The 12,389-nt window shown below is 41.6% G+C and overlaps 2 protein-coding genes across 6 annotated transcripts in view; one reads left to right on the forward strand and one right to left on the reverse strand.

The window, feature by feature from the left end:
* The window catches only part of LRRC63 (leucine rich repeat containing 63), a 42,079-nt gene extending 40,918 nt beyond the window's left edge, over positions 1 to 1,161 (reverse strand). Inside the window, exons 1-2 of one of the 2 annotated variants that reach the window (XM_082700632.1) lie at positions 1,013 to 1,161; positions 53 to 302 (exon numbers count right to left, since the gene is read on the reverse strand). In XM_082700632.1, coding sequence (XP_082556758.1) covers positions 53 to 230 — 178 coding nt within the window. In that variant the 5' untranslated portion in view covers positions 231 to 302; positions 1,013 to 1,161. Of the gene's footprint in view, positions 1 to 52; positions 303 to 966 lie in introns of both variants that reach the window. The other variant, XM_082700631.1, reaches the window with a different exon arrangement.
* Positions 1 to 12,389, forward strand: part of LCP1 (lymphocyte cytosolic protein 1) — a 110,168-nt gene that overhangs the window by 23,512 nt on the left and 74,267 nt on the right. Inside the window, exon 1 of one of the 4 annotated variants that reach the window (XM_082700628.1) lies at positions 1,287 to 1,441. The exons of 1 other annotated variant lie outside the window; for it this stretch is intronic. The gene's annotated coding sequence lies outside the window, so the exon portion shown is untranslated. Of the gene's footprint in view, positions 1 to 1,286; positions 1,457 to 12,389 lie in introns of those variants that run through there. 2 more of the 4 variants (XM_082700622.1, XM_082700630.1) reach the window with 2 other exon arrangements.

Genomic DNA, 12,389 nt, shown 5'->3' on the forward strand with positions numbered 1-12,389 from the left:
ATTTCTATGAAAACTAAATAAACTTAATAACATGTCTGACTAATACACATACCTGTATGGACTTTCTTCTTACTTAAAGGCAGCTTAGGGAATTTTGGAGGTAAAGGTCTTCGAAGTAGTTGTGGGTGCTCTTGCATTTTAATGAATAATAAGCACTGTTTTTCACAGTTATTAATTAAGTGAGAGTTGCAAACATTCTGATTATGCTTGAACTGTTGCTGAAAAATCATTCATTAGAGTCTAGATTACATCTTAGTGAAAATCATTCTGTGCTGATATTGTACTAAGTCCAAGCAGAATTCCTATAAAAGAGAGGATAAGAAAGAAAATTCTTTAAAACTTCTAGAAAGAATCTAGGTAAAATTTAGGTTTACAATTCACACAGAATCTTAACATACATATACTATTACCAATCAGGATCATTCTAAAATTTCCCACGTTAGCAAAAATATTCAGCCTGCCAGTATTATATCATGTAGTAAATACTGATTTTCCAGAGCAGTAGAAACAACACTCATTTTTTCCTTCTTCCTTCAAAATGTTATCACTTCACATATTCGGAAAAAGATTTGGTCAAAAAGATAAGCAAGTCCCTCCATGACAGCCTCTTAAGACCCACAATACCTAACCATTCACAAGTAAGTTGTTTTCTTTCTGTAATAATGACTTGTTATAAACTGCAACCACTACTAGTTGGGTTATACTATTTAATCAAAAAATAAGATGATCTTCAATCTAATTAGATTTTCCAGGATCTCTATCCCAATTAGTACTATTTAGAAATGATGCCAGAGGATGGACCCCCAAAACATGACCTTAGTTTTCAGGGCAGCATCAAAGTGCCTGGCCCATCTCTCTTCCGTTGACAGTCCAGAAGGGAATGCTTTGGAGCTGCATAAATGGGCCGTTTTATCCCTAATAGATAACTTTGCACACAAGGGCTCAAGGTGTTATCCCTGTTATTACGTCCACTTGATGCTGGCAATTTTCCTTCCATAGTATCAGAGAATACCGGTCCATCCTTTAAGGCAATCCGCTGCTTCTCAAAAGAACTGGCTTTTCCTCTTTCCTCTTTGCCTCGGAATTTAGGCAGCAAGATAATGGTCAATGGAGGTGGTGGGTCTTCCCGCGGGAAGCACCTAGGTTACCCTCGTCCCCTGGCAAAGCGGACAGAGGCCACGGCGACTGGCCCTAGCAACCGGAAGCGAGAATACCGCCCCGGCCGCGCGACTCGCAGGCGCTAGAGAGGAGGGCGGGGCCGGGCGGGGCCGGGCGGGGCCGGGCGGGGCGCGTGCCCGAGGAGCCTCCGGGAGCGGGTCCCGCCCCTCGGCTCGGCTCCGCGCGCGCGGAGCCCACTGGCCTTTCTCGGCCGCGGCGTCCGGCTGCCGGGAGGCTGCGCGCGGTGGGGCTGGAGGAGAAGTCCGCTCCGTGTGCACCTGCTGTACGGAACCCCGTGGTGACAATCGTTATTACTATTTTCATTCTTAATGACAATGACCACTCTTACTTATTTACTCTTCTGGATCACACGACTTCTCGAGGGGCTGGGCTGGCCGTCTTTAATGCTGCCCTTGGGCGCAGCCGGGTCCCGTTGCTGATTTTGTAGTCCCCTCCCCCCCCCCCCCGCGAAAAGCGAACGCTCTTCTTTTCTTTCTGTTCCTTTCATGCAAATTGTTTTCTCTTTCTGAACCTTTCAAGTTTCTGGATGAAGAGAAACTGAGTAGCAATAGGGACATGAAGGGTCCAAACGGGTTTTAAAAGAACCCCGTTTCTCACTGTTAACCGTGATGTGATTATCATAGTATGGCTTGTCTCCTCTGTCACGGTGTTGATGAACCTGGACAGACAGTGGTCGGTACATCGTCTGTGTTTGCATGTGTGTGTGCGTGTGTCTCTGAAGATTTGAGGGAGAACGAGTGTGAGAGAGAACTCATCAGGTAGGTGTGTAAATCCCAGCTCAGAAAGTAAAGCAGATGGAGCTTCCTCCCAGTCTCGTTTTTTACCCCTTAAGTGCAAGTGTAGGAGCTTTAGGAACAGGTGTTGGAAGATGAGAGACTTAAGCATAAATCTGCCCAGCTTTGGGGATCTTTTAAGATTTAGTCCTTAACCAAGTCTTCCTTTTTTTTCTCCTTAGGAGCAAGCATATATTTTAAAGCAGTTAATGAAAAAAGTGGAAAAGTAAAAAAGTAATTCATCAGACTCTGGGAAATAGCAGCTTGTTTTTCTTTAGAGTATTATTAGCACATGGTTTCTTTTACCTTGTAGGATTACTGAGTCCCAATGAGACTGTGGCGGCTGGCGTGGATTTATACCACTTTTGCCCGTGTCTACTCCGCAGATTGATTAGCCTCTCAGAAAAACAAAGTTGACAGCAATAGGCAGATATGATTGCTAGGTTTTGTCTCAAATAATATTTGTTGTGCATATTTTGTAAGCGTGAAAAGTGTTTGTTTTTAGGCATAAAAATGTATATTTTGCATACTTAATCTGTGTTTCAGTATTTAAATTGAGTCAGGTTCTTGTGTTCTCAAAAGTTGTTGGAATAATGAGAACTATTGAGATGTACTTTTACTGAACAATGCTTGGCCTTTAAAATTTATGCTTAGTGACTCATGGTCACAATCAAGGCAATGTGCTTATCAATAATTTAAGGAAAAAAATGCTTTGTCATATATGAAGTCAGGTACCAGACTTCATTTCCTGCAGATCTCTTCTAGCAAGTATCTACAGACAGAATCTTGGGCTGTTTAATATGGAAACGATGTACACATGTAGACTGGATTAGAAAACACAAATCACATTCAATTTGGATTATTTTAGTATTTTTATTTCACTTATTAATTTTTTTTTACTGTTATTGAAAATGTTACTACCTCATTTTTTTTTTTCCTTTAAAAAGAAAAAAAACACACATGTCTCTTTAAGGACTAAAGCTCCGTCTTTGACTTGAAGGGTCTGTCTTACCTGTTGTACAGTATGGTCAGCCTCTTTATTTGTCCCATTAGCTTTGCAGTTTTGGCAGAACCATATGATGAAGCTTGTGAAACTAAACCACAACATTTTGGTTCTTTTAGCAGATTGTATTAAGGAAGCCAGAGCAATGGTGAGCCAAGGTTATACACATCCTGTGTTTTTGTGCTTTTTTTTTTTTTAATGTTGCTAAAAATGAGATAAAAGCTTATGCAAAAGCAACCTTAGGCACCCCAAAGTTAATGCTATTGATTTTCCTAATGCTTGGGGAATACTTGGGGGAATCTCAGATTTGCCTGTTAGGTGAGAGGACACAGCTCTGCTGGAAAGGTGTATATTTTCCATATACCTCTCTCCTCTTTCCTTTTAAATATAACAGGTTTACTGAATTGTTTCATTAGTGTAGATTTAATCTAACATTTTACCATATGGAAATAACTGCAGTAATTTGTATTTTTATGCTCATATTAGTTTTTTGGAGGTTCTTTTTAAAAATGAAGAGTTATTTTTGTGTGCACGTTGGTTAAACTGTTGAGTCCCTACAGTAACCCAGGGCACCACAGCGCTTTTGAGAAAGAGGTATTTACTTGGTCTGAATTTATTCAATTCTATATACAGTACCAGGAAACGTCTTACTCTTCACCAGTCACAGTGGCTTAAATTTATAGATTTTTTTTTGTGTTTTCATGCTACAAGAGAACAGTTTTATATATTTTTTAAATGTTAATAAAGATATTTTGAAGCTGCTTTTCTTTTTCTCTCTCATATCTGAAAGCTTCATTTCTGTTCTTAATTATTTTCATTATTCTGGCCCGTTATTTAGATACTTCTTTTTGTCTTTCAGGATGGTAGTTATTTCCTTTTCTTTGTTTGAAGTAGAGATTCATCCTGAGATTCATTTAAAAAAAAATTTTTACTAAGGAAATGATTTAAAAATTGTTAATAAGAAACTATCATGCAACCTACATCATAGAATTAAAAAAAAAAAAACTTAAAAAAAAATTCCTAGGGACGCCTGGGTGGCTCAGTTGGTTAAGCAGCTGCCTTCGGCTCAGGTCATGATCCCAGCGTCCTGGGATCGAGTCCCACATCGGGCTCCTTGCTCGGCGGGGAGCCTGCTTCTCCCTCTGCCTCTGCCTGCCATTCTGTCTGCCTGTGCTCGCTTTCTCTCCCTCTCTCTCTCTCTGACAAATAAATAAATTAAAAAAAAAATCCTAAGCATAATGAAAGGACAGTGTCTGTTTTTAAAAGCATATTCATGGATTTACTCATTCATTCCAAAGAGATTTATTGGAAACCTACTACGCATAAGATACTTTGCAGGTGCTAAACTGTAAGCTTTATTAAACAACTTATAATGATTCATTTGAGAATATATAATTTTAGACAGTGAAATGAAATTTTAAATCATTTTCAAAGGCTTTACTTATCTATTAAGTACTTGAGGTTTTTAAAATTTTTTTTAACTTTTTTTGTTTTGTTGTTTGGGTAGAATAGTGTTATTTATTTACACTACCCCGAATACTTGAAAATCGTTGTGTATTTCCTTTGCTTTAGTGATGGTTTTAGACTGCTTATCTGCACCCGGGAGATATTAGATATCTAATATCTATTGTGTGACTGTATCCTTCACCAAAAAAAGGTAAAAAATTATTTGTTTTCTTTATGTTAGGTTGACTAAGCAACCTTGCCTTTGGTGCTGTGAATGATGAAATGTCAATGTTGGTTACTTACTCTGTGGGAATGCACTGTTCTTAGCTTTGATTTTGCTTTATCTTACTCCAGAATTACCATGCTAATCGCACATTTTATATCAGCATCAAATTTCAATCAAAGGCCAGGTAACATAGCTCAGCTCCTCAGGGTTTAAATCCCTGGCTGCCCTTTCTTAGTTCTCTGCCCTTGGGCCAGCTGCTGAGCCTAAACCCTTTGGTTTCCTCACCGGTGAACCTGGGGTAAAATGGGACCTAACTCGGTATTGTGAGGATCTAAAGCAATAATCTGTGTCTAGGACTTAGTTTTGTGCTGTGTACAATGAGTCCTCATTAGATGCTAATTATTAGGAAACAAATGGTCCAAGTGTCCTGTATGCATGTCCCTGCTTTATGTGATAATAGTTGATGATTGGTGAATCCTGGGCATTTAGCCATAAAATAGCGCACCTAGTTGGCTACCATTTCGGGCATGGCAGAGAACCACCTGCGGCTCTCACATTGTAAAACAGATACGTGCTGTAGGTTGGTTCCTCCGTTCTGTCACATAGATCTTTATGCCCATCTGGGCTGCAGAGGACCTGTGGGACAGCTTGTACCTGAAAGTGTCCAAGTCAGTGATGTAAGTAAGGAGACCTCGATTCGTCCTCCACGTGAGTCGAGTCTAGGAGCTAATGACTCCATTGATTGCATTGGACCATATCCATGGGGAATCTGAACCAGTGGCCCAAGGATGAAAGCCGCCCTGTTGTCAGCATCCTCTGAGCCAGCTAGCTGGTGAGACTAACAGCGGTGGAAAAGGCAAAAGGGCTACAATGTGACCCTCCTTTGAATGGCTAGAGGGAAAGGTGTTCCAAGAGCACAGAATCCTTCCCAGGTGTTTTCTCAGGTGCACGTTCATCGACTGAGACTTTGGAACCGGCAGAGAGCTGATCCTAAAGCTTTAAGAAATATGTGCCGTGCCCATAAAGTATATGAGTCCCATGCCCACCGTTCAGCCCTCAAAAAAGTCATGTAGTATTTAGAACCAAAGGTGAGTCGAAATGCTTGGCGTTAACACTGTTCCCTCTAAGGCGCAAAGCAATTTATGACGTTAAACATTGTGATGACACTCTTCATTCTAAGATGCATAGCAGTTTATGACCTTAAACAGTAACCACGGTGGCTTTGCTCCTCAAACCTATCTTTCTGGTTTCTGCCCACAGCCCTAAGTGCATGCTTTACCTTCCGTGTAACAAGGCTAAAATGGTGCAGGGGGACCAAGGTAGGGAAGAGCACAAGTTGCCTGGACATGTGATGGATGCATCATACTCTCTGTGTTGGTGAGGAACTTGCATTTCTTCCACCTTAGCTGGACATGTAGAACGCTGGCCTACTGTCTCAGCATCACTCCGTGGGTCTAGCACGTTCTTGACAACCCTTCAGGATTGACAACAATCTCAATCCCTCACTCTAATGTTCTGATGTCAGAGATTTTATCAGGGTTGAGATAAGGAAGTTCCAGACTTTGCCTCTCTCCTCACCCTGCCCAGGGAGTGACCCGCCATGGTGGCATGGAGAAAATGGCTTCATTTCCTCTGCCAGGTAGGCCAGGTGAAGTAATATGGTCCAAAAGAAGGAGATGTGGTGTCCTGCTCTAGTCAGGGGCCATGGGGAAGACAGATTGTGGTTCTTTACTCTTCCCTCCCCTGCAGTTCCAAGCAGAACACCCACACTTTTATCTGTTTGACCTATTAATATGGCTCTGCTTAAGACTTGCTTTAACGAAAAAGTTCTGTAACCACCAGAGATTTGCATGCAAACCAGCAATCAATATGAGACTTAGTCTGTGCTCCTGCTTCTCATTGGATGGTACCTTGCTCTGAGCCATGGGACCTTCGCATGCCATTGCTTGTGTGGGTCCCTTCCTTGTATACTCAGGAACCCCAACACCCCTTCACTTAGCAATGTACCCAGAATCAGACCCATAAGGAGATACCTGGAGTCATCACTTCTTTCAGCTAGAGCTAAAGAAACCAGAACATTCCCTCCTTCCTTGCTCCTTTCCCCAATACCAGACTCTTGGCATTAAAAAGGATTTCTCTCAGTGGATCTGTAACTTGGTGTATCACTTTACCTAAGTGATCCTACTTGGGAGGAAAAAAAAAGCATCTCATCCTGCATACTCTCTCTGGTTATTCCCAGTACATAGTTGCAAAACACTTGGTGTCCCCAGTGCAGGTAAAAGGGAGATGGCACTAATGGGCTCAGCTTGAAGTGATTGATCACAGGGATTGAAAGTGGATCCATTAATATAACAATTCTGGCTTGTAACCATTTATTTAGTAGAGATTATTTAGTTAGGAACCAGAAGGACCAGTTTTGCTAATCCACTGTAAAATGAGCTGTGATGAATTACAGCAGTGTGCTTTTTAGATCCACACCTGAGGACTAGACTTGGTCTGGTGTTTCTTGATACGTATATCTCACTTATTGATCCTTATTTTCAAGGAGAAAAAGTCATTTCGAAAATGAAGCATTTTCCATAAGGTGTAGAAATTTCGAGACTCAAATGCTGCAAGGACGTCCTAGAGTAGTCGAGGTGTGGATTTTAAGAGCCCAGAATTTTCCATGAGTTATTGACATGAGCTGGCTGGAGGATAAAAGAATCACACACAGGAAGGGCTCAGGCTAAAATGGAGGGAAGGACTTTACTGCCTGCTTGACCTCTAGACCTCTCTCAAATGACCTCTGTCCTTATGAAACAAACACGCAAAGGCAAACGAGCACCATTTTAGTAAGAAGAATAAGTGAGGGAACAATAGCACACACATTCCGGCCAAATAGTAGCCCTCAGACGGCCATGCACCATGTGGCTGGTGCAGCCCTCCACCATCGCTCAGTCCCTGGCTTGCAGCCTGGGAAAGTAACACCTGGCCCTGCCCAGTCGTTCCACCTGGCATGGTAGGACAAGGAGACGCCCAACCCTAAGGGTAAGGGATGTGTTTCCCTTTCCAGCAAGACCACCAGCAGCGGTGACCCCAGGGGGGTGACTGGGCCTGGGAACAGAGAGAGACCTGGAGTGCTCCAGGGGCGCCAGGAAGTCCAGGTGCAACCTGCTCAGGACCCAAGGCTGGAGAAGCCTGGCGGTGGTTCGCCGCCCACCCCCCTTCCCCCCCACCATGGGGAGAGGCACTGGGGACACAAAGCCAAGAGGCCAGGAAGCATCCGCTATGTCAGAAGACCAGGCCCAGCTGCTGAGGGGCAGAGGGCAGGAGGGTGAGGGGGGGATGGGGGCGGGAGCCCCAGGGGCAAGGAGGAGAAGGACAGTGCCTTTCCCCAGGAATGTCTGTCTCTCGGGAGCCTGGGCTGAGGTGCCCCCAGGAGAGCATGGGATCACCATATCAAGCTGATAGGCACCTTTCTTCCAGGTACCACATAGCACCTGTCTGAAATACAAGGGTCAGACTTTGGATGGGATTGGGGTACAGCACAGGAGGTTGGTACCAGAGAGTTCATGCAGCCTTAATGAGAGAGAAGATCAAGACCCTATCTCTTGACACCATACATGCCCGTTATAGCAGCTTTATACTTTTTTTTTTTTTTTTTTTTAAGATTTTATTTAGGGTGCCTGGGTGGCTCAGTGCATTAAGCTGCTGCCTTCAGCTCAGGTCATGATCTTAGGGTCCTGGGATCAAGTCCCACATCAGGCTCTCTGCTCAGCAGGGAGCCTGCTTCCCTTCCTCTCTCTCTGCCTGCCTCTCTGCCTACTTGTGATCTTTCTCTGTCAAATAAATAAATAAAAATCTTTAAAAAAAAATAAAAGATTTTATTTATTTATTTGAGAGAGAGAGAGAGACAGAGCCTGAGAAGGGGGAGGGGCAGAGGGAGAAGCAAGCCCCCCTCAGAGCAGAGAGCCTGAGGCCAGACTCTGATTCTGGAACTCCAGGATCATGACCGGGGCTGATGGCAGTCGCTTAACCAACTGAGCCACCCAGGCAATGGGTGTGTTTCCTGAGTGTGTGTTCATGAAGTTTATATAAGAAGTATCATTACTGAGTCACTCCAGGACAGCTCTAGCTTGAATCACTAAAGGAAGATTCAAGAGAGTTGTTGAGGTTGTCTGTATTTTCCATTTTGTTTCTCAAACTGAACTGGGACTCAGAGGACTGTGTCACCTCAGGTGGCTAACTTCTGTGAAGCTCAGTTTCCTCACCTTGAAGACTCTTTCCATATTCCTGCTCTATGGTTCTATTACTGATTTCTATTCACGAGCTATTATTGATCACTAACCGTAAGTGTAGCCCAATAATTATTGAATAGCTTGACATTTCCCACATAAACCAGTCTTGGAGTAAGAATGTCTATAATTCTACTTGACTTTCTAGTACTAGACTGGGTGATTTTATTTGCTATAAAATAATATCTGTTAAGCTTGGTGGATGTTAACACTGAGTTTGGTATTTCCTCAATTTAATGAACAAAAGCGTGTGTGTTTTATGAGTTTTGATCAGCTCCTCCTTCAACTTTCATATTTTTAATTGAGTATTTCAATATCAAAGTCATTAATGCTTCTTGGGAAAAAAATAATAGAAAAGTATAGGAAGTAAATGTCTTCTCTCCCAAACCATTATATTTCTTATATAATATAATTAATATATATTAATATAGAACATATAGTTAATGTATACAATTTCATATATATTAAATAATTTATAATATATAACTATATATAATTTTTAATTAAAGAGATTACATTGCCTATATTATTTGATAACTCAATTTTTTAAAAAGATTTTATTTATTTATTTGACAGACAGAGATCCCAAATAGGCAGAGAGGCAGGCAGAGAGAGGGAGAGAGGAGGAAGCAGGCTCCCTGCAGAGCAGAGAGCCCGATGTGGGGCTCTATCCCAGGACCCTGGGATCATGTCCTGAGCCGAAGGCAGAGGCTTTAACCCACTGAGCTACCCAGGCGCCCCAGGGGACTCAATTTTTTTCGTTTGTTTTATCTTAGACATTCTGTGGGACCATATTTATAGACCCACTTTATTGTTTCCAATCCAGCCTTTTCTTGTACAGGTTCCTGCCCAGGTGTTGTTAAGAAATACTGAACTAGGGGTCATGAAACTAGTACATGTTTATTGGAGGAAAATCAGTTATACAAATAAACAAAAAAAGAAAGAAAAACTTCCTGTAATCCTTTTTGTGTAGAGATAACTATTATTAATATTTTGATATATATAACTAAACATATTATATACCTACACATATACATATGTACACATATGTGTTTTAATTTAAAAATACTGTATCATTGCTATTTTATAGCTTTGTTGTTTCTTTCAAAAATATAAGATTTTTTTCCCATGTGGCATAAGCATTTTATTTATTTATTTTTTAAGATTTTATTTATTTATTTGAGGTGAGAGATCATGAGTGGCAGTTTGGGGGCAAGGACCGAGGGAAAGGGAGAGAAATAAGTAGATTCCCCTGCTGAGTGTAGAGCCCGACACTGAGCTGGATCCCAGGACCCTGAGATCATGATCTGAGCTAAAGTCAGATACTTAACTGTCTGAGCCACTCAAGTACCCTTGGCATAGACATTTTAAAGCTTTTTGATAAAATGCCCTCTATTTGTCTTCTAGAAATCCTGATTTAAGTTCCCACCAGCTGTGTGTGTTTATTTCCCTTCAGGGAGCTAACTTGTCCTGGGAATTAATCATTTTTTAATCTTATTCTGATAGGTAGAAAATAACATCTTATTTTAATTTGTGTTTGATTATTAATGAGCTTAAATATCTTATTCCTCTATTTATTACCAAATATGATCTATTATAAATGATTTATGCTAGTCTCTTGCCTATTTTTACATTGTAGTGTTTATTGTTCCCTCCTAATGATTTTTGAGGGATCTTTGTATATTTTGGATATGTAATATACCCAGTTTGCCTACTTTGGCTATTTAAGATAAGAGGTAAAATGGTTACATATTTGGGTCCATAAGCCAAACAGACATGGTTTGAGTCCTGGCCTTACCACTTACTAGTTATATGACTTTGGTCAAATTGCTCAACCCTTTAAGCTTTTGTATCTACATCTGCAAAATTGGGGTAGTAATGGCACCTACCCCATAAAGAGCTGTGAAAATTCAACGAGAATGTCCTTAAAGAGCTTTAGCATGGTGCCTGGAGTATTGAACATGCTCAGTCAACTTTTTATTTTTGTCAGTGAAAATTCAGAAGCTAATAGTAGAAAGGAAATGTCACACCATGACCATTATTATTATAATTGTATGGGAGAGTGACTTTGTTACTAAATTATACTAAAATGGAACTTGTGCTCTTTAAAAATAATCATAGGTATTTATTTATCTATACATACATCATATGAACAGTCATGAAGGTATTTTACATATATACATACATATGTATTTATAGATGTATATATGTGTATGTCTATTTATGTATGTTATATGAATAGTCATAAAGTTACTTTATACTTGAGCATGTGTAGTTTGTTTGATTGGTTAGAAATTGATGCTAGGAATTACAGTTGTTACGTGGCTGCCAGTGCTGAGGTGGACAGTCTCCTACCCATCCTAAATCATAGAAATGTCAGATAAAATATATAGCTGAGGGGTGCCTGGGCAGCTCAGTCAGTTGGGCATCTGCCTTTGGCTCAGGTCATGATCCCAGGACCCTGGGATTGAGTCCCTTATTGGGTTCCCTGCTCTCTCTCTCCCCGACTTCTGCTCACTTGCTCACTCTCTCAAATAAACAAATAAAACCTTTAAAAAAAATACGTAGCAGAGATGAGCAGAAAGGGAAATAAATCCTCTTTTGGAAAGAAAAAGAACTCAATGGCAGTGAAGTCAGGTCAGGATGAAGCCACGGCAGTCCACAGAGATGTCTAATTTGGACATGGACTTTTAGAACCAGGCACTAGGTTTGTACCATGTACATGGGAGTGGGGAAGACTCTCTAGTCTGTGGCAGGCAGAGAACTGAAACAAAATACCCTGCATAGTGTTGAGAGCCTCGGCTGTGGTCCTGTCCCTGAAAATAGAAAATCCGCACCCTGGCCAGGAAAGTAGAGGGGCAAGGGAGTTCTCTGGGACCTCTAATAAGAGCACTGATCTCTCTCCTGGGGGCTCTACCCTCATGACCTAATCACCTCTCATGGGCCCCATCTCCCAGTATCATCACTCTGGGGAGTAGATTTGTACGTACAAAATCTGAGGGCACATAGACATTCAGGCTATGGCAGCCGGTGTCCTAGTTTGACTAGAGAAGAAGCTGGTTAGAGAAGGCTGCCAATGTATGTCTGAGAAGGGACTCAGATTGTCAGGATCTGGAAGCAGTAGAGAGCCCCTGAAGGATTTGGAGCTGGGCGTCTCCAGGATCTGCATTAAGAGATAAGTCTGAAACTGACACCAAGTTACTCTCTTAATTTCCAAGGGCTAGTGAGAAGAGAACCAGCTCCGAATAAATCATGAGTTCGGGCAACATGAAGGCCAAATGATGTCTGGGCTGCTATAGTTCAAAAGCAAGGGCAGCAGTGAAGCGCTGATCTCCTGAAGAACACAGTGGGTAGCACGGGCAGCTAACAGAATAACCTGCGCCGGCGGGGACTGACCCCTGCTCACAGGGCAGCGGGTGATTTAATTCCAGAAAATCACCGCTCTCCTCATTCAAAGACATACCTCGATTTTTTTGTTTTTGTTTTGA

Source organism: Mustela nivalis (assembly GCF_964662115.1).
Source record: "Mustela nivalis genome assembly, chromosome: 15".
Taxonomy (NCBI): domain Eukaryota; kingdom Metazoa; phylum Chordata; class Mammalia; order Carnivora; family Mustelidae; genus Mustela; species Mustela nivalis.